This window comes from Caretta caretta, chromosome 5 (genome assembly GCF_965140235.1).
Source record: "Caretta caretta isolate rCarCar2 chromosome 5, rCarCar1.hap1, whole genome shotgun sequence".
Taxonomy (NCBI): domain Eukaryota; kingdom Metazoa; phylum Chordata; order Testudines; family Cheloniidae; genus Caretta; species Caretta caretta.
This window is the reverse complement of record NC_134210.1, coordinates 85,383,994-85,406,993: the sequence shown is the minus strand read 5'-3', so window position 1 is coordinate 85,406,993 and position 23,000 is coordinate 85,383,994. Positions and strand designations below refer to the sequence as shown.

Sequence of the window (23,000 nt, the reverse complement as noted above, 5' to 3'; positions counted from 1 at the left end):
CCTAAATATATCTTACTGGAAGGCAAGAAATCTTTTTACTTCCACTTCTACTATGAGTTCTTCATTTGTTCATTTTATGTGGTGACAGACCAGTGCAAACACTGCTTAATACAGCAGGGGCACGGTGGTCTTTCAGAAAACCCTTTTGTACATAGGCTGTTATAGATATCTGGCTGCACCCTTAACAGCTTGGCATTTAGATATTGTGTTGATGGATTGGATAGATACATAGCTAATAAGGTGCTGCTGACATATCTAATGTTAATAATGATAGATAATGACAAGAAAAAATAGAAAACCATGTATTAAATAAATGCACTTGACAGATTAGAAAATAGCATGCTTATGTATATGGAATGTCAGTGGGACTCAGTTACGACAGCAATTAATTAAATGAGACATTTAAATATAAATGTTCATGTCCTTTTCAATGAGGGTAGAGCATGGTGGATTGATTTAAAACAAAGCAATTTAAGTCACCAATTTTAATCATGATTTAAATCAACAAGCAGGAAATCTTGATTTAAATAATTGATTTAAATGTGTTTTGTATTTGTACTTTTTAGTATTTTCCTAAAAAGAGGTTGCTTCTCATTGGTTGGTAACAATTTAAAACATGTTAATTTTGCAATTAAATATAGCCTTTACCCTAAATTTGGTGCTGCTTTTTGCTAACCAGAAAGACACACTACATCTACACACATTTATTTAAGCAATTATATAGCTTAACTCACATTTATCGAGATTCTTAAATGTTTACATTTTTTGTATTAGAAAACGGTGACTCGTGTATAGATGGTCATTAATGTTTTACTTGTGATTGGGGCCAAGCTCTGTTTGAATGGAACTTCAAAATCAATTATAAATGCACAAACCAGCATTTTAATGTTATTAAATAAAATTACAATAAATGTGCTTGATACATAAGAAAAAAAGTTTAGCAAAACATATTTGGTATCTAAAGCTAACTAATTTACAAAGGAAGTATTAACTGTAGTTAGTGAATTGAACAGATTGTTCCCAGTGAGTATGTCATTCAAGATTTTAGAACTAATAGATCTCATCCTCTCACACCTAGTTTTAGTCATAGATTGGAAGAGGAAAATAAGCTTTCTTGATTTTTCAACTCCCAATCAGTTTCTTAACTTTTCAGCTAGTCAGTGAACCAAATTAGTTGAATCAAATGAAATGAATAAAATATTCTCTCTGCTTCTGCAGAAGAGGTTACTGCTGTCAAAAGCTGGTGTAGTTCTTCAAAAAACTCTGGTTCCAGGTGGTTAGCCAGTGACTTCTACCAGTTCAGTGGTTTGACTTTCTTTAAAATGTGGCAGCAAACATGTACTGATTGCTGCTTATTATTTTATATTTAATGTAGACGATTTTCATACATTTAGCCCTTAAGTTGAAAATTTCAAATTTAATTTTAAATAGATTTTTTTTAAATGAACTTGTATTTAATTGAAATTTTAAAATTGATTTTTTTAAAATTGGATTTTATCCATCCTGGGGCAGTGTTTATGCACACAAGGAGTATATGACTTGACAGGAAATTAGAGTGATAAATGGTGATAGAAAGGAGAGATTGGTAGTATATGAACTATGATTGTGCATGGAAACACTGTGGAACAAGACTACAACATTGTGCGTATCAGAAGCAAATGTTAATAAGTAAGAATTTTAGGGATGATCCTTTCCTAAGGATAAAATCATCTTAGTTTCCTTTCAAAATTAATGCACAGTGGTGTGATTTTTGCTTCAAAACTCAGCCGTTGAACAACACAACAACTGTGCATTTATGTTTACTGTTTTAAAATTGACACCTATACTTTAATTCTTTTGTGTACTAATGAACACCTGTTTAGAAACAACATTTGCTCATGTAAATAATAAATATCTCTCATGAGGTAACTTAAGTGTTAGACTTCAAAGCAAGCATATTACTCTAATAAAATAAGAAAATGCTGCAAATGCACTGTACTGCAATTCATGCCACTAAAAAGTGATGTGGTTATATTTTCTTTGCCATGCCACATTTCTTGGCACAGATGGGGAGCACCATTACGTAGGAGGGGAGGAGTAATAGTAACATCCATATTTTATGTCTCAAAATTTTACACAGTCACTGGACACATGACTGATATTATGCAGGAGAGCCTTTTGAGATGATTGAATGTAAAGAAGTTTACAGAATTGCTCTGCTTTTAGATGACCTGGAGAGTGGCTCATTGAAGTCCACACAACCTGGTTGGAGTATATGGAGGAAGTAAGTTGCTTAGAAATTATAGATCTGTTTGTCTTACTGTCATTGTAAGAGGGAAAACTTTGGGGCAAATACCAGAGAGGCAGGGGATGTTAGGGAAGAGATCAGGGAGGGAGGTAAGACAGCAGTCACATGGTCATTGGCACATAATGCACATAAAATAATTCCTCTTAGTCAGACATTTTCCAGGAGTCTGATTTATACAGCTACAGATGTGGGGAAATTGCCAAATATTTGTATAAATGAATTTTGCATTAGGGAATTTCACCACTGCCCAGTCGCAAGAAAAATTCATTCAAACTACAAATGAACCAAATCTATTACAGTTAATAAAGAAGGCTATTTTCCAAGCATGTATTTGTAATTTAAAACTTTATTTTGTCTGGTTTAATATTCAGAACATCACTGGAAACATAGAAACTTGTAGGTTCAAATGACTTTATATTGGTAGTTTTGAATAAAATATATTAGATAATGAAATGGCAATAAATACATTTGGATGATAACTATATATCTTAATATCTCACATACATATATAAAATTCATGCTTTGTGAATAGTTGACTTGTCCATATCATGTTTGCATGGTGCTGAAATTCACTGTAGATCTTACAGGTCTTCAATATTCTCAGGGTGGGTGAGATAATATCTCTTATTGGACCAGCTTCTGTTAGAGTGAGAGACAAGTTTGAGATTACACAGAACTCTTCTTCAGGTCTGGGAAAGGTACTCAGAGTGTCACAGCTAAATACAAGATGGAACAGATTGTTTAGCATAAGTAAACAACACACATTTAAAAGGGACCATTCAAGGTGAAATGGCCCATTAATACCTCTCCAGTCATAGGGCAGAGGGTTAAATGGGTTATATGGAACTCATATGGAGTATCATCAGACGGTTACATCCCATAATCTATAGGGATCACATCCTGAAAGAAATCTTTCCTGAACACACTCTTCTGGCCTTCAAACAACCCTGCAAACTCTCCAAGCTCATCATCAGAAGCAAACTCCCCAAAGACCAGGACACACCAATTCAAAGCAGCACCAGATCCTGACAGAACATATGCAAAACCTATAGAGCTCTCTCCACTGTTATGATGATCAACACTCTCCACAACACACCTTTCAAGATCCATGGGTCCTACACAAGCTTATCACAATATGCGCTGTACCTAATCCAGTGCACTAAGACAATCACTATGCTGTAGAATTAACTCACACAGAAAAATAAGACAAAAACACCATAGCAACTGTGAGCGAACACTTTTCACAAAGCGATCACTGTATATCTGACTTCTTAGTCCTCATCCTCAAATGAAACCTGCACAACTCCTTCAAAAGATGAGCCTGGGAATTCATAAATTCGTAAGTTTGCTAGATACCAAAAATCATGAAATAAGTATGAGACACTGACTTCATGGCTTATTACAACAATCTATAACCCACTTAGCCCTCCCCCCCCCACTCCCACAGCTTTTTTTCTTTCCCACCTAAGACTGGAGAGGTGTTAAGAGGCCATTTCACCTTGAATGGTCCCTTGAAATGTATGTTTACTACTTATGCTAAATAATCTGTTCCACCTTGTATATAGCTGGGTTATACGTCCCAGACCTGAAGAAGAGCTCTGTATAAGCTTGAAAGCTTGTCTCTCTCACCAACAGAAACTGGTCCAGTCAAAGATATTACCTCACCCACCTTGTCTCTCTCATATCCTGGGACCAGCACAGCTACAATACTGCATTCAGTATGCAATGTTGTTCATGTACATTTTCAGAGAACTTATGTATATTGGTATCACATTTCAAAGGAAAACACAAAATATAACAAAACTGTATTTTCTCTTTATTTCTTGTTTTTTTTGTTAGTTGTTCTATAAAGAAAAAGAACATCTGTATCAGTAATAGCAAAACAAATATTTTTGACCAGCTCACAGATATGAACATTTTAGTATTATAAACTGCAATGGCAATGCAAGGGTATAAAATACATTAGAGTCAGTGGTCCATGAATAATATTGCTTCTATACTGACCTTGCTTTAATACATGCAAGTGCATGAAATAAATCATGGCTTATTATATTGTTGGAGAGGAATCCACTGGGAGTCAAAGGAAATGGTCCTTAACCCTAACAGAAACAGGTTTTACTTGTTTTATTTCTACTCTCACTGCAGAACTGCTAATCTCTGTCCACCACTGAAGTCCAGGATGGTATTTGGTCCAATAATATTGATAAAGTCATGCTCTTTGAGCCTGATTGAGATCTCATTTACAAGTGTAAATCATGAATAACTTCATCAAAGTAAAAGCAAGTAAGTAATATTGTAATAAGGCTCTTTGTCTTTAAGGTGACTTTTTAGTTTGTTTCTATACAGCTATCATATAAATGTAGCATACCAAAAAAAGTTCTCAGACACAAGTCAAACACAATCGTGCCTTTGACACATATTCACAATGACTAGTAGCATCAATTGGAGTTCAATTGCCATACAGTTGAGCTCTGTCTATGGCTCATTTTTTTAATTTGTTGCTGGCTGCAACAATATTTCTTAAACATAGTCATTCTTTTATTTTCCATTTTGTTAATGGGGTCCAAAAGTAGGAAGATGAGGATCTTTAACCACTTTAACCATTAGCTTACAAACAGAGGAAACACCTATGTAATTCCCACTAAATATACCACTGATAAATGTGTCACATCACTGTTCTTCCAATACTGTTTGTTTTTTCAATAGCCTGTCTGAGAGAAAATCACTCAGCATTATAAAACAATTCCAGAATCCTTCATACATTTAAGAATTGTTTTAGACGGTCAATTGACTAGAGAAATCCTGAATTTCATTTTAATGTGAATATCAAAAGGTGAAGGAAGAGTTTAAGCCTGTTTGTTATACTCACTTCAATTTTCTCATTTCTTTTCGTTATTCAGTCGTATGTGATTATTTTAAGGATTAAAAGGAAAAACTGGCTCAGTAGCTCTTGCAGCTGGGAATTAGCGGCAGAGTTACAATTCTCTAGATCTACTGTAATTAGGTCAGAGGGTGAAATCCTGGCCCCACTAAAGTCGGTGAGAATTTTGCCATTGACTTCGGTGGAGCCAGGATTTTGCCCAGAGAGAATTATGACAGTTAAGTTCTTCTCTCTTTTGAGAACAGCAGTGCTGGCAGCTGGCCTGCTACAATCCTTTTCTACCATGCTATCCAGTAACTAACTGGTTGCATTTCTGTTTGGAAGTTGGAAGGTAAACAAGAAATCACTTTAAGAACAAGGTAATTATTTCTAAAGTGAATACTGCATTTAAACTGCTCTTATAAGACATTTATAATGTAACATGCATGCAAAATTTTCCTTGTATCTGACTGCATTTTACAATAATATGCTTTTGACATGCACGTTTGCGAAAAATACCTTTTGTTTTAAAGCAGAAAGGTGCAAACTGTAGAATATACAATTTCATAGCTGTTAAAAAAATTAATGTGCTTTTTCATCTTTGATGGTCTTCACTTTGCTGTTAGTTGTAGAATATAGAGCAAACCATTCATGTTGTGTATTTTAAAAAAAAAAAAAAAACTTTGGAGAGATTTCAGAATAACTCACATTAAATATACTTATTCTCCATCTCGGACTGCAAAAAAGCAGTTTTCCTTAAAAAAAAAGTCTTAACCTGTTTTTTCTATTGTGAACCTAGTATTGCATTGTAACTCACTTTTTGACTGAACTGTTAATGTGCCAAATCCTGTAGTCTTTACTTAGGCAAGTCTTCTATTAATGCCACTAGAGATGGGGCCAATAAAAGTTTTCTCTAAGTAAAGACAGCCAGCTATGGTTCCCTGAATAGTCTCAGTTGTTCAGACCACAAATTTAAATAATAAATATAACTCCCATTTGCCAATTTAAAGACAATAAATCTAATAGTTTAGTGTATGTTTATCATGAGATGCAGGCAAAATCCTAATTCAGATGCAGTAATTATACAGAAGTTTGATTTGGCAAATCTGGCAATATGAGCAAAATCATTCTCTCTCTCTCTCACAGACACACACCTGCCTGCAATTCTATAGACAATCTGTTCATTAACCAATCATATTGTGCTCTTATCAGAAATGTTTGAACTGAATAATTTCCACAGAGGCCTTTGTAGAGGGAGTCCAGAGTATGTCCTCCTGTGGGAAAATTCTCCCCCATCTGTACACCATATGATATAACCTGACATGCTCCAAAGGCAAATATTTGCTCTTCGGAAATATCTTGGGCCAGAAGTTCAGGCCATCCCTGGAAATGATGGTTTAGCTGGGTCCAGAGAGCAGGGGATGATCTCCCGCTGACCCAAGGAGATTTTCCCCCCTCCCCATCATTCAGTTCAAACACTGCTCATCAGCATAATACTAAGGAGGGACATAATATGGTAAGTGGAGAATCAATATCACATTTCGCTGCATAACCCCTTTACTTCCCTCAAATGTACAATAGTTTATAAATTGGTAGCTCCAGGGTTATTTTCTTCCCCACACCCTTCAACCATGAACAGTCAGCACCAAGACTTGTACAGAAAAATATTTGTGTTATCTCCAGCATTCTTGAAGGCTATGATAAATTAATCCTACATGCATTTATACATTCTAGATTTCTTCATTGGCATTTCCTTCTCTTCTAAATCTGCATTATGTAGATATATGACCTTCCTTTACAGTTATATGCAAACAGCATAATAAACATAAGTAATTGACTTCCAGTCCTTCCATAGTGCAGTATATTGTTAATAAGGAATTAAATTTTCTTCTATTTGCTTTAAAATTAGAAATCCTTTCCTACTTTTTTCATTCTTGATTTTATTTTCTAACTATAATTTGAGTTGCTGGGAGTTTTTTTTCATAGCAAATAAACTCCTCTTTTAAAAAAATCTAGTGTATTTCTTTCATAACAGCTACTAATAAATAGGATTTTACATGGTTCCTCATTGTCTATAGGTTTCATGTTGGGTTCTGTCAGAAAGAATGAGACTACATGGTTGCTTTATAACTATGCAATTTTCACATGAGCACACATTTGCCTTTCAGCTTCTCTTTCCTTTTCTGCTGTTTGCTTTTTTTACCATCAATTTGTAAACTCACAGTCCTGCGTTTCTCTAGGTTTAGCAGCTCTTGGAACAGCTCTTTCACATTGTGGTTCAACTTGGCAGAAGTCTCCATAAAGGCACACTTCCACTTCTTGGCCATGGCTTCTCCGTCACTGCTCTCCACCTCTCGGTTTTGGTTTTCATCACTTTTATTCCCCACTAACATAATTGGAATGCTTTCCACATCCCCTTTAATCTGACATATTTGTTCATAGATGGGTTTGAGTTCCTCCAAGGACTGTCGGCTGGTGATTGAAAAAACCAATATGAAAGCATGTCCTTTGGAAATAGACAGACGTTGCATGGCTGGAAACTGATGGCTCCCAGTAGTGTCGGTAATCTGCAAAGTGCATATGCTCTTATCACAGCTGATCACCTGCCTGTAGGTGTCTTCAATGGTGGGAATGTAGCTCTCTTTGAAAGTGCCTTTGACGAACCTCAAGACCAAGGAACTTTTGCCAACTCCTCCAGCTCCAAACACCACCACCCTGTAATCATTGCTTTGCTCAGGCATGCTTTTCACTGTATCTGATGCTCAACTAGGGGGGAAACCTATAAAGGAAAATGCAACAAAATATTAATTCAGCTTTCCATGGGGAAAATGCTTTATAACTTATATGGTAAAAAGACTTGAGAAAATGACTGAAGTAATGGCACATTAATAATACATAATGACTCAAAAGGACTGATCAAGGGCTATAGAGCAATTCATCTCAGCACTGTTTCTGGATTCCAACCCAGTGCAGGTTGATAATGGATGAAAATTGCTGCTATTTTGTGCTTATCTGGTGGCCTTTGTAAATTGAATGTGTAACTTTAAGTCCAGTTACTAGTGGGCAAAGGTACATAGCCCAAAACATACCCATCCATTTAACATCCTTATTGACAGTCTGTCTACCAAGAGACTGAATGTGCTATGGAGATGGAGTTACACTCTCACCCATAGAAGACTTACTACAGGTCATTGTTGAGGCATATTGATGGGGAGACCAGTGTGTGTGAACTTATCCTTCTGCCCATGCTACACCTCTTCTGTGAATAGAGAATTTGTCTCCAATGTTGTACAATTCATACCTTTCAGAAGCAAAACTTAAAACTAATGGATAAGTGCTAATATTTCATTGGTAGCACTAAGTGTTTCATAGTCTGCCTTTGGGGGTTTTCACCACTTTGGCTTTACCTCAAAAATATTGTTTTATTTCCTAAATGAGCATGCTCATTTATAATTCAAGAGGGAAACTATAGCTTTTGATTCTGATTTTATTTATTGCACATTATAATTTTTGCATGCTAATATTGGTCTATATTTACGAGAAAAGAGATATCTGCATCTTCATAAGACTTTGAAAAGAATCATACTGTCAACTCTATTAAAGGAATGATACTGCACGGCATACTTGGTAGTGAGTTCTCTGTCAACCTTGAAGTTCAGTAGGTTCAGCAAGATTACCTGTCACCAAAAATCTCTCCCTAAGCAACTAACTATAAATCTGGTCATAATAACAATAATGTATTCCATGTGTAAAAAAGTATCCAAGGTTCTGTTAACTATGGTAGTTCCAGAATTAGAGAAACTTTGGCTATAACCATGGTTTTATCTAAGGGCTAATCCTGCTGACTTTGGGACTGACACAGTACCCATTTATAAAAAATGGAAAAATTCCCATTCACTTCAGTGGGTGTTTGTCAGGCCCTGAATGATACAAAACTTCTCTGAATTTCAGTGAGACTTATGCAGGCATAAGGGCAGGCAAATTGGACCTTAAAAGGGGAAGCAGAGAATAAAGGAAGGATAGTTCATAGTTTAATTGAGTTTAAGGCCAGAAAGGGACCCTTAGATCATGTAGTCTGACATTCTGTGTATCACAGGCCATTAAATTTCACCCAGTTACCTCTGTGTGGAGCCCAATAACTTGTTTGACTAAAGCATATCATCCAGAAAGGCATGTCTCTAAGACATCAAGAGATGGAGAAGTTACTCCTTATTTCCAATTTGAATGTTTGGCTTCAGTTTCCATCATTTGTTTTTGTTATCCCTTTGATCAAAAAATTGAAGAGCTCTTTGTTACTTGGTATTTTCTCCCAGGAAAGTACTTACACACTGTAGTTAAGTCACCTCTTGGTCTTCTCTTTGATAATAGGGTGACCGGACAGCAAATGTGAAAAATCGTGGGGGGTAATAGAAGCCTATATAAGAAAAAGACCCCAAAATCAGAATTGTCCCTATAAAATTCGGACATCGGGTCACCCTATTTGATAAACTAAACAGATGGAGCTCCTTAAGCCTCTCACTGTCAGGTACTTTCTCCAGCTCTCAAATCATGTTGGAGAGTTTTTTTCACCCTCTCCAATTTTTCAACATCATTTTAAAAAATATATGCTGTTTTGGTATCCCCAGTATTCTAGTATTGATCTCACCAATTTCACACACAGAAGTAAAATCGCCTCCCTATTCCTACTCACTACTCCCCTGTCTATACATCCAAAGATTGCATTAGCCCTGTTTGCCACAGCACTGCACTGGGAGCTCATGTTGAATTGCTTGCCCACTATGACCTATAACTCTTTTTCAGAGTCACGGCTTTCCCAGATACAGTCCCCCGTTCTGGCCTGCATTCTTTGTTCCTAGATCACTGAACCTATTACAGTCCCTCTGGAACACTAGAACCTCCACTCCCATTTGATGAGGATTCTCCATTGGCAACTATTTTTTTGATATCTGTCAGCTATCCAGTTCTTAATCCATTTAACATGTGCTTTATTGATATTTTATCATTTGAATTTTAAAATCAGAATGTTGCGTGGTCCTAAGTCGAATGTATTTTAAAAAGTATGTTTATTACATCTACAGTTACCTTTATCAATCAAATTTGTAATCTCAAAGAATGAAACCAGGTTTGTTTAAAAAGACCTATTTTTATAAAACCAGGTTGACTGGCATTAATTATATTCCTCTCCTTTAATTCTTTATTAGTCAAAATCCCAAATCAGCTTTTCTACTGATGTTAGACTAACAAGCTTATAGGTATTCAAGCCTATTTTTTTTTAATAGTGGCAGAATGACAGCACTCTTCCAGTCCTCTGGAATTTCCCCATGTTAATTTTTAATAAAATACATCAGTGGGCCAGGGACCTCCTTAGCCAGTTCTTTTAGGACTCTGGGGTGCAAATTATCTGGGTCTGCTGATTTTTAAAATGTTTATCCCTAGTAGATATTGTTGTTTAACATCTTCCTTGGTTACTAATAGACTGGAAAGTACAGATGTGATCCAACCACATTATCCTCCTGCTTTCCAAATACAGAACAGAAATATTTATTGAACACTTCTTCTGTCTCTGGATCATTAACAACAATTATACAATCTCCATTTAGTAATGGACCTATACTATTTCTAAGATTTCTTGTGTTCCTAATATACTTTAAAAATCTCCTTATGTTCTTACTCCTGTTAGCCATGGATTTTTCCCTGATTAAAAAAATTGGGTTTGTTTAGTCTGGAAAAGAGAAGACTGAGAGGGGACATGATAACAGTTTTCAAATACATAAAAGGTTGTTACAAGGAGGAGGGAGAAAAATTATTCTTCTTAACCACTGAGGATAGGACAAGAAGCAATGGGCTTCAATTTCAGCAAGGAAGGTTTAGGTTGGACATTAGGAAAAACTTCCTAACTGTCAGAGTGGTTAAGCACTGGAATAAATTGCCTAGGGAGGTTGTGGAATCTTCATCATTGGAGATTTTTAAGAGCAGGTTGGACAAACACCTGTCAGGAATGGTCTAGATAATACTTAGTCCTGCTTTGAGTGCAGGATACTAGACTAGATGAGCTCTCCAAATCCCTCCTATGATTCTATGTCTTCATCCTATTTTATCAATTATCTATACTTTATAACTTCTCACTTACATTGATTGCTATTCATTTCCCTTTTTTCTCTTTGTTATATATTGCTTTTTTTATTTCTAATTACTGCCTTCACATTGCCACTGAACCAGGATGGGCTTTCAGTCAATGTTGTCTTCTTTCTTGATTGTGGAATTGTGCATTTTGGGCCATCTAGAACTCATGTTTTCAATTTTCATTCATATTTTCCTCCTAGTCAGTTTTCGTCATCTTTTTTGTCAGCTTTGGGAAATTAGCCCCTTTGGAGCTTTGTGTGTGTGTATACAATATATATATAAATGCACGTGTGTGTGTGTGTGTTACTGGTTGGAAATGTCCTCTGTTTGCCCATATTGAATGTAATCAGGTGATGATCACTGGGTCCTAGGCAACCATAAACTTTCAGTGCAGTGATTAATTCACTTACCTCTGTCATAATGAGTTTAGCCCTATTCATCAGTTTCCAAACAGAATTTTAGAGATGGAATTATATAAAAGGTGTGCTTAGTGAATAACTATGCTTTCATAGTCTTTCTGATCTAGATGGAGACTAGAGAAGACATGGAAATTTTGCCTCAGTGGTAGGACAACCATGGAGTGGTTGCATGTTTGAGGAATAGGCAGCCCAGAAAGTACAAGATGATTACAAGGATTGTTCTTGACCATGAAATAAAGTGTAAATAACACACTAGTCAGACATGCAGATACACTTGCTGAGATACAAATGCAGGTAGCTGAGAGAGAGAGCAAAGCCCATGCTGGATATACATCTGTCATATTGAGTTGCATGCCTGAAACAAGCACATACGTCACTAATCGGGCAGGCACTTCCGCTTTCCAGCACCTGAATATTTTCAGAAGGTGGCACTTCAGTAGATGTAAATAAGTAACCAGATTCTGAAAGCACTCTGCAAATGGAATTCCTATTGTCTTCTCCAGTTCTGCAGTCTGCACTCACATGAGTCATCCCATAATCAATGAAGGCAAAGGTACTATTGACTCCCTTTTAGTGCCTAAGAATCTAAACAAAACTAAACACCTACCTTGGAGCACTAACATATGGGTGGATCTGAAGAGTATGGCCTTTTTCGTACTAGAGAAAATAGATCTACATATTTGTGCATGTAATTATCTGCTTCATTGCGCCTGTACATTTATTTAATATAACCATATCTGGATAGTGTCTTTTTGCTGCATTAAAATTCAATAGAAAAAAGTCTAGCTGACCGGTTAAGGCAGACAGGTAAAGAAAAGATAGAGCAAATGGCCAAAATTATTTTAAAGTGGACCTCACTTGTGAGCAGTCATAAGCAGAGGTTTTCATGACCATTTGGTTGTTAAATAATAGGCAAAATTTCATCATATTTATTAGTGAACAAAAATTTTCATGACAAAAATGATATTTTTTGTTCCTGTTTTCATGGCAAAATAGTGAATTTTTAAAAAATTTTTTGCCCCAGGTGGAAACATGACACTTTTAAAGGGAAAATGTAACAGCTAAAAGTTTTTTTTTTCTTGCAACCCAAAGATTCTGTGCCTGTCAAAAGCGTCTTTAATTCTAGTGGTGAATAAAAAAAATACTTTGTAAATATACGGGCCTGATCCTCAGTGGGTGTAAATCGTCATAGCGCCACTGAAGTCAAATCACAGCTCCACTGCCAAGTCACACCAGCTGAGGGTCTGACAGAGGGATTGTTCATGCCATTTTTATCAGCAGAACGAATATTTTCACAGTGCTAATTGCAATGTAGTTGTAGGTTAGAGCAGAAACTCACCCAGGAGAAAATATTAACTCAAAATAACTTCTGTCTTTCTTCAGAGCATTTAAGTATAATACAAAGCTACTAGGCAAGTCACATAGGTTGAGACATGGTGTATAGAGTGCAAGACCTAATGAAAGTAATTAAAATTATCTCATGCATTCAGTTTGTCTGAAAAGACAGAAAACAAAATTGTTGTCTGAGTGTTTTGTCATATTCAGCCTCTGCTTTGATAAGCTACTATAGCAAATTGCCTTGTTTTTAGTTAATCCATATATTGATAACTACCATATTTTAAAGTTTTTCTGCACGATGGCAACTCCATGCTCTCCAGGAGGCTATTGGACAATGGACGTTAAGGTTTTTAAAAAGGTTTTTTATTTATTATTAATATACCTTTGCAAAGTGTAGGTTTCGTATGTATTTCAACTGTTTTGGAGCTAACCTTCTCTGTAGTAAAGGAGGGGAATCTCCTGGTGTCTGACATTAAATGTAACAAAATCCTTCATGTCGTGATGTGAAGAGGGACTTCAAAGCTGTGGTACGATTGTGCTTTGGTCAGATCATTTAAGTGGTGCAAAAAGTCATTAAGCCAATTGACCTGTGATCTCTTTGGGTTTTCTTAATGCCTGCTATACAATATAGAATTTAGAATGAAGTATATTCCAGGAACCTCTTAACGGTGTTGCTGTGCATTCCCTTTGCCCACAGCCATTCTACCTTATGCTGTCAGATCTCACAAGCTAGTAAGCAGGATCAGCAAGAGGATTGAAAACCTCTAAGGAACACCTAGATGAAGCAGGAAAGGGAGCGGGTGACTTGTTAGGTGTCCTTTGAGTCAGTAGAGAATGACAATGTGGTGAGAGGGACACAATTTTTGGAGATGTCGTCTTTCAGATGAGATGTAAAACAAAGACCCTGGTCATTAAAGATCCCCTGGTACTTTTCATAAGTACAGTTGTCAACCCCTGTATTCTCACCAATTCCAGCTTGAGTAATTACATTCTTTTGAGATATATTAATGCATGATTGGGACAACCACCGCAGCAGTGCTGAAGTTTGGGTGAAAAGAGCATGTGGTTAGGCAACCTGGGAATGGGAGGATTAGTATCTTTAAAAAATGCATTTGGCTTTAGAGTTTTGCCATTGGTCAATATTTGTTAATTTTTATTAGAACAAGTGATAAAAGATCTCCCAAGCACATTTGTTCATGCAGGCACTCCTATGTATTTTTCAATGAGCTAGGAATCACGCCCAGTGCTAGCGTTCAACTAAATTAAAGCCAGATAATAATGTAGAATTCTCTATAAGAATAATGCGCATGTTGTATGATCAATTAATACCAAATCTTCTTTGTGTGTCCCAGAATTTAATAGCCTTTGATATGCTTGTTGGTGTATAATGGAGAGGGGGTAATGGTCAGATGGTTGGTGCCCACAAAGTATTGGGTTATAGAAATAAAGGAAGTCTGTTCAAGTGATTTAGGTCCCCGTTCAGCAAAGCATTTAAGCAGTTGCAAAAGTGCTTTGCTGCACAGAGATGGAGGTGAGTATGTGTTTACAAGTACTTTGTGAAATCAGAGCTATAACTTAGTCCGATTGAACATTGTTTCTGAATACTGCATATAAGGCATGCATGTAGCAAAAAAGCTCTTGACAGTGAAAAAAATATAATTAAAAAGGAAATCAGTGATTTTTGTCTAGGTCATTGGGTGCAGCGATTAGAAATTATGTGATTATTTCTGAATATGCTGGGTCATGTTGACCGAATGATGTTCTATTATTGGACACTGGAAAGATGATTATTTATTTGGGTTTAGAATTGCTTTGAAGTAATCACTGGAAAAGTTACTGTGTGTGGGATGAGGAAGGGAGTTACTAACTGGATCAGTGATTCAGTGGAGGCTTGTAGACTTCAAGAGTTTTGTTCAGGGACCATGAGCAAAAGCGGGATTAGCCTTGGCCAGGGTTCATGATGAAAGGTAGTCACAATCAAATTGCGGTAAATGGGAGAGGCAATACTGACTAATTGGCTTGCGTGTGAATCCAGTCAGGAGGTAGTAGAATAATGTGGTTTCACAGTGGACAGCATTAGTTTCTGAACAGGGAAATCAAAATAAGGCTCTGGGCCCTCACACTCCATCTTCTGTCTGGGATGCGCTCTTCAATAATTTTTGCTTGTTTTTTGAGAATAAGGATGTCTTCTACTCCACGTATTTTGTAAGATGCACAAACTCAAACTACTCAGAAGGGTTACCTATGTTCCGAACTGTACACAATGCAAATTGACTGGAAGGGGGTACAAAAGTTGCTAAAAGCTCACTTGTGAACTTCACTGATTTATGCGGGATTGATCCCCCTGTATTAAGTTAGAGCAGCCAAAGGGTTGATAACAGCACTATGGGGTCAAAACCACAGGTAGGAATGTGTGTATTTTGCAGGAGATTGGACTAGATGAGCATAATCGCTTTAAATAAAACCTATGAATTGGAGTGGCCACACACACTCTTGTTCAGCTACCACCCATCTTCCTTTCTCTGATACCAGCAACGAAGGGGAGAGCATAAAGCCTGTCCAAGCCACCAGAGCATCTCTCTTGAACTGGGATGATCTTTTCAGGCTGGATACACTGGCTTCATAGCAGATTTCATCCACAATGCAAAATACAGTGGTTATACTGCAATGGAGAATCTGTCCCAAAATATGCAAATAAAACAGTGACTTTAATATTGAAAGTTTTTTTTTTTAAGAACAAGAGCCCTACACTTCTGTCTCAAAGACAAATGAGCATTTAAAGGAGGCAGAACCCAGCAGCTATATCATTCATTGATTACAGAAGCTATGCTCTGATTTTGCAAAGTAACTGGCATATTTTCAATGAGCAGTCATTAATTTCTATGTTTTTTCAAAGATAAAATATCCATAGAACAATCAGTTCCAATGCATGCCATTTCTCCTGAGGTTAGTTTAATTGTGTAGAATTAAAAAGTTTGCACCTGTATGGTTAAAAGAGGTTCAAATAATATTCCAAATGAGTGTCCTTTAAAACTGTTTGAACACCTATGAAATATTGTACAGAAGACATTTTCTAGGAAGACATTTCCCTCAGTAAAGTGAAAAAAGTATTCTATATTGATATCATATTAATAATAAAATCTTGACTAGTTTTTAACCCAGGACAATGTTATTTGTATTACCATAGTATGTAGGAGCCGTAGTCATGGACCAGGACCTCACTGTGCTAGGAACTGTAAAACTGCAGAATGAAAAGAAAGTCCCTTCCCCAAAGAGCTTACAATCTAAGTGTAAGACAAGAGACAACAGATGGAGAAAGATGGAAATACAAGAAACAAAGATGACGATGGTCAGCATGATAGGCTGTGGTCTCGGCATACTAGCAGCCTATTTGTTGTCAATTTTTTACAGGTATTAAGGCAGAGGAGAGTTTTGAGGGAGGATAATGAGGTAGCTTTATGGATGTTTATGGGGAGCGCCTCTTAAGCATGAGGGGAAGCATGAGAGAAAGTATGAAGGTGATTGTTTGAAAGTGGGCAATAGAGGCTGGTCCTGTGGGCTGACCAGAGGTGGGAATCAACATCTTGATGGTGAATCAGAGATGATAGGTAGGGTGGGGTGAGGCCACGCAGGGTCTTGAAAGTGAAGACAAGCAGCTTTTGGTTAATGTGATGGAAAAAGGAGAGCTAATGGAGGGATTCAAAGAGAGGTGTGACATGGTCAAAGCAACGGGGTAGGGAAATGATTTTTGCTCCAACATTCTGGATGAATGTGAGTGGGGCAAGATTATGTTTGTCAAGGCCAGAGAGAAACATGTATCAGTAACTGAGACATGATTATAGCCTGGACAAGAGTTTAAGCTGTGTACATGGATACGAAAGGCCATATCTTACAGATCTTATGCTGAAAGAATTGTTAAGATTTAGACATAGTCTGGATGTAAGGACCAAGAGAAACATCCAAGTCAAGGATGATACCCATATTATGAGCATGAGACTTAAAGATAAGGACATGTTTAAGTGCTTTGTTAGATTGTGACCAGAGTGCATCATGCATTGGAGGACTGAGCACTAGAGAAATGCATATGTAAATATGAACGGATTTCATAAAATGACAAAACCAAAAGGCAAACTATTATCCAGTATAATGAGTACCAGTCCAATATCTGTTTAACAAACCCCATGTTAATTTTTAGTTTCTGATGCTGGTAAATTAAAAAAAAATCTTTAATAGTTTTGGCTCTAATTTAGCAAGGTAGTTAAAATCAGGCTTAACTTTAAGCACATGAGAAGTCCTATTGATTTAATGGAACTACTCCTATTCTTAAAGTTACACACATATTTAAGTACCATAATGAATCAGCACTTTAGTCCATTAAATACTTAGGGCCAAATCCTGCTTGCCTTTTTCTCAGGAGTAGTTCCAATTAAACTGAAATTGAGGTAAGTGAGCAGGATTTGGCCCTCACAAAATAAAATACAATGCTGTTAAATTTATTTATTCTATGCCAGTCTGTCAAATCCTAGAATCCTTATTCAGTGGAAGTTTTGTCAGCGTAAGGACTGCAGGATCAGATTTTAGGCCTTGATCCTGCAAACACTTATGAATATGTGTAACTTTATGCATTTAGACAAATTGATTAGAGTGGGATAAACACCAAATATTGTGAAACTCATGATAAAAAGCACAAGAATTGGCAACTATGTACTGATACACTATGTATATAAAGATATATACATACTTCAGACTACTTTCTTTTCGCTAGAGGGAATAACAGAAAAACTACAAATGTTTTGTTTATTCTAACCGCACAGTACTTTAGTCCTGAAAAGCTTAATTTTACTGTTCTGACAAAAAGCTATTGGTCCAGATCTTCAATGGAAGCAGAACAGTTAGAGATTGAGCCAAATCCTGTAGTCCTTTCTTATGAAAAACCATAACAAATTTTATTTTCTATTGCTAGGAAGATCGTGATGACTATCATGAACACTGGGCCAGATTCTGATACCTTTACTCATGTTGAATAGAATCTTACTCCAGAATAGTCCCATTAAAGTCAATTATATTATCTGTGGCATAAAGCATTACTCAGCCTGAGTAAAGGTATTGGAACCTGGCCCGTTGTCTTAATATCTCAATTTCACAAGATAAAACCCCTAGACAAAATACCAAACAATCAATGCAGTGATTTAAACTATATTTTGAAGCTGTTTGTAAAACAAAGATTTAAGATAAGATCTGGGTATAATTTGTATACTGTTGTATAGCAATAATGGGTTTCTAAAGGGGTTTCTAATTGTTCATACGAATCTATTCGCTGCCAAACTGCAGGAGTGAACAGGCAAAGTTGAATTTGTTTTATAAGTTTATATTTTTGATTTACTTTAAAGTAAACAATTTCAACATTTATTTTCAAAACCCACATCTCTTCCTTTTGGAATCTCCTGAATTTCAGAAGACTGAAGACTGTTTACTAAAAATAAAAGAATAATACAAACTTGTTTGTTAGTTTAGACTTTCAGTAGTTGCTCTGTGTTTGAGGTAAATATACCTTTGTTTCATTATATTCCCTCATTTCTCGTTTCAGCCAATGTTACCAAGAAAGAAGACACATGAATTAAGAACAAAATAGTATCATTAAGACTAAATGATAAGTAAATATAAATAAGTAAATTAAATACAATGAAACATACTTATATATAAAAAAATCTTTTCCCAGTTATTCTCTATTGAAGTTTGCAATGTTTGGTTGAAGGAATTTGGCAGATTTTAAGGAGACCATCTTTCTCCATTGGGGCTTATTTTTAATACTCAATATTTCAATTATCAGCTGTAGCTGATATTTGACTGTTGAAATTACCGACTTTTTCAAATAAGATAAAAACCTAGTTAGACTTGTTTGGAGAAGAAAAACATACAATTATATTATTTTATTTTATTTTTATCTCAACTGTGCATGACATTGATTTTAAGTCAGAGTTACTGGACATTAAATTGAAGCACCTTGTACAACCCAGAAATGGATTTGCCTTTTGTATGCTGTTGCCTTGCTGCACTGCACGTCCATCTTAAAGCAGGAATACGAAAGTATGCAAGCACTTCAGTGCCACCAATCCAGTCTCAACCAGAAACTATCCCATTAGCTGCAATAACTATTAGGTAGGCTGCATTTCACTGCTACAGGGTTTGGCAGCACTCCCACCCTTTAGGAAATCTGGGAGATTGATCTCTGTTACATCAGTTTTCCTCTGGCATTAAATTCATTTGCTCCAGGGAAGCTGCTGCTGACTTTCATTGTGAGAGAGGAAAATTAGAGTCTTCATGTCACTAGTATAAGTCTCTTCTTCCTCATTTTAAGGTGCTGACAAACTTTGCTCTTCTCTTTTTCTTTACATCCTATTCAAGTGCGGTACAAGATCTGGGAAAGGACTTATTGTTTGAATTTTTTTTTTAAATAATCTCAAACAGAAAATAGGTTGAGGTTCAATTTAGATTTAAAGACATGTTCTCACCTGGAAGTTCTTATTTGCTGTCTTTCCAGCAATTAGAGTAAGATAATTTAATTGGTCCCTAGTTCCATGTGAAACTTCGATATAACCCCAGAAAACAGATAGAATATCAGAGTTGGAAGGGACCTCAGGAGATCATCTAGTCCAGCCCCCTGCTCAAAGCAGGACCAATCCCCAAATTTTTTTTGCCTCAGATCCCTAAATGGCCCCCTCAAGGATTGAACTCACAACCCTGGGTTTAGCAGGCCAATGCTCAGATGATCCTATATAATATTTTTTCTTGCTATGCTGAAACTGAAGATAACCAAATAGACTGATTTTTTTTTAAAGGTGACATTTTGCTGTGGACAAAGTGCCTTTTACTAGAATGTGTGTTTAAAAAGGAGGGGTGGGGGGGTCCATATTTGTAACATCATGTAACAGCCTTCACAAATGCACAGTGGTTGTTTTTCCTTGTGGATCTAGTCTGTAACACTGATGCTTGCTTGATTAAAGATGAAAAGTATTAAAAGAAAAAAAATCTGGAGAACTGAATAGCATGTCAATATACGGTAAAGGCAGTAAACTATTGGATCAAAGCTTTTGATGTGAGTGCAGTTCCAACTAAGGTGTGGAAATGCTTGGATGCTCATATGCAAATTGGGGGTGAAGTGCACAAATGTGTACATTGATTTTAGAAGTTTCGCCACTACTGCAAAAACATTCATGGAGATGCACAGCAAAACACAAACAAATACAGTATAATAAAATGATGCCCCTTTTGAATTATAACACACACACGCTGAAGAGTCTTATTAAAAAAGGGAAAGAGACTGTTGGGGAGCAAATAGAGACCCTCAAATAGTCATTGTAAAAATCACATTTGAACAAGAAAATAGTGAGGTGCTTTTTAAAAGGGTGCTGGGAGGAAAATGAGAGAGATTTCAGTGGGGGGATGCATTTCACATCATACCACAACAAAATTGTGCTCATCTGCTAGCTTTGGACACAATGGTTGGACCTTCAAATGGTCAGATGTGTCTGAGTACAAATATTTCTCAGCAGAAAGCTCAGTGAGCAGACAGGTCTTGAATGTATGGCCACAGCCAACACCAACAAAAGCTTTAAAAACAAGCAGTACCAATTCATATTTGAATCCACCACTTTAAAGAATAGAAACGAAGAGAATACAGGTCAGATGTAATATAATCATTATGACTCAAACTGGTGAGCAGTCATGTTACTGAACAAGTGCCAAATGTTGGTGCAACTTAGCTGAGAGGTCTTTGAAGAGGTTATTACAGTGAGCCTCAGGGTCACAAAGGCATGCATTTCTGCTATTAGACCATCTTGGAATAAACAAAAGTGTGGCATAACTGGGGGAAAATCACTTCGGTTCTTGGCTTTCAATGCAGAGGGCATGGTCAAAAGTGATACCAAGGTTCCTAATCTTTGTGGCCACATGCCTACACAAATAGGGACACAAAGAAGAGACCTCCTGCTGTTGAAAACATCTACTGAACAGTAAGACTTCTGTCTTCCCAGGGTTGAGAACGAAATAGCTGGACATATCATTCAAATGTTTTCCCAGACTTTAGGATTCTATAGGGCAATAGATTTACAGCTGAACAGCTGAAATTCTCCTGTGGTTAGAAATGATTACATACAATTGGAGATAGGACGGAATCTTGTGGTATCACTCATTTTACAAACCTTAGCAATGAGACACCTAACGGTCCCCAAGGACTGACTAATAAAATGCACAGTAAATGTAACTGGAACCCTGGGTGGCAGTTCCCTACACCCCAGAAAAAGCCGTCAGTCAGTGAAGAAACACCGAAATGGCCAGTTGACCCAAATCTAAAAACTGTAGGATCTGTAAATACTTTTGATTCAGTTGAATCTGTAAACCCTGGCAAAGGTAGCGATAAAGATCAACCATAAAAGTTCCATTTATATTGAGAGGTGTGTTTGTGTGTGTGTGTGTGTGTGTATGTATATAGTGCATACATGCACTATATATATATAGTTTGTACATACAGGCAAATAAATATTTAGTGCATATAATTATGTGTGTATTTTAAAAAATACTTTTAAGGATATTACTTAAATCTTGTTGCTCTATCCTCAACTTTCACATCATTGTGACTGTGTACTTCACCATATATAACAGCCCACATTTTACAGAGAAAACAGCAATAAGAGTAAGGTGAGACTTTGAGTAAAAATAAAAATAGTGAGCCTGCAAGAGGAATACTCAAGAGTTGTCTAAAATTTAGTTCTATTGCTTTAGAAAAAGAGAAAATCTTTTTAATTTGATTCATACCCAACATTTCCCCCTCCCATTTTCCATCATATACAGTTAAATATCTTCATTTAAACTAGAACAACATCTTTTTAACCAATGGGTTGCACTGGTGTAAATGAGGGCAGAATTTAGCCCATCGTATTTGAATGAAAATATTTTTCAAATGTTGTTACAAAGCTATTACTGATATCCCAGTAAACTAAGAAACATTTTTCCACATATAGCCAGTACTCTTGTCACCAGCTCCAGTCTTTCTTTCCAACCATTACTTATAAACATAACATTTCATCTGCATGAGATATGCAGTTAGGACCAAATCTTGCAATCTTCACTCATGCAAAATTCCCATTGACTTCAGTAGGACTTTTGCCTGAGGAAAGAGTGCTGGATTTGGCTAAGAAAAAGAAATTCACCTACTTTTAATACATAGCTAATGTTTCTTATACAATGCTGAGTAGAAAAATGATTTAAGAAGATTACCTGAGAAGGAACACAACTCTGCGAAATGCTCTTCAATTCTTGCCTGTCATAGTACCAGCAGTAGAGCCTTTCTGTTGTGGGTTTTCTCGAGAGAAACCTCAGCTATCTGTTTTTAAATAAAGGAGCTGTAACTCAGCCGGCTGCTTCTCTCTTGTGTCTTGTTGGTTGCTGCTGTCTGATCCTTGTTCTGTTACCTGTGCTCTTGCTGTTCTGGTCCTACTCTAGTGTGTGTGTGTCTCTCTCTGTCTCTCTCTCTCTCTGGGTGCCTGGGCCGTGGTTAATGCTTTTGTTGGCTTGGTTGCAATCTCCCTCCAGACACACACACTCTCTGCTCTCAGAGATGGACTGACTTCAGCTTCAGCTGCTGCTGGTACTTAAATGGCGACTGCAAAGCTCATCTAAGCTTTTAAGTGCCACCTACTGAGTAACTGTGGAACATATATATGTTTTTAAGGGCTGGAATTTTCTGGTCACTTTATCAACTGCCATGTTATCTGTACAATTAGTCTTACATTTAATTATTTTAGGTCCTCCAAACATTTAGTATTTTGTAATTTTAAGACTGCTGTATGTATTCATCTATGTACACACATCTCCCTTCTCTAAGTAGCTAAATATGGAGCAAGCACTTTCCTTTTAGCTTTATAAAGCTCGCCAAGATATGCTTGGACTTGTCCTCAGCTGGTGTAAATTAGTG

The 23,000-nt window shown here is 36.6% G+C and overlaps 1 protein-coding gene across 1 annotated transcript; it reads right to left on the bottom strand.

Annotated features, from left to right (window-relative positions):
• Positions 1–2,615: 2,615 nt before the first annotated feature.
• DIRAS2 (DIRAS family GTPase 2) lies at positions 2,616–22,729 on the bottom strand. The gene is made up of 2 exons (XM_048851039.2): positions 22,304–22,729; positions 2,616–7,926 (listed from the first exon to the last, which is right to left on the bottom strand). The coding sequence occupies exon 2, from the start codon at positions 7,886–7,888 to the stop codon at positions 7,289–7,291; it is 600 nt and encodes a 199-aa protein (XP_048706996.1). The 5' UTR covers positions 7,889–7,926; positions 22,304–22,729; the 3' UTR covers positions 2,616–7,288.
• Between the last annotated feature and the right edge of the window lie 271 nt (positions 22,730–23,000).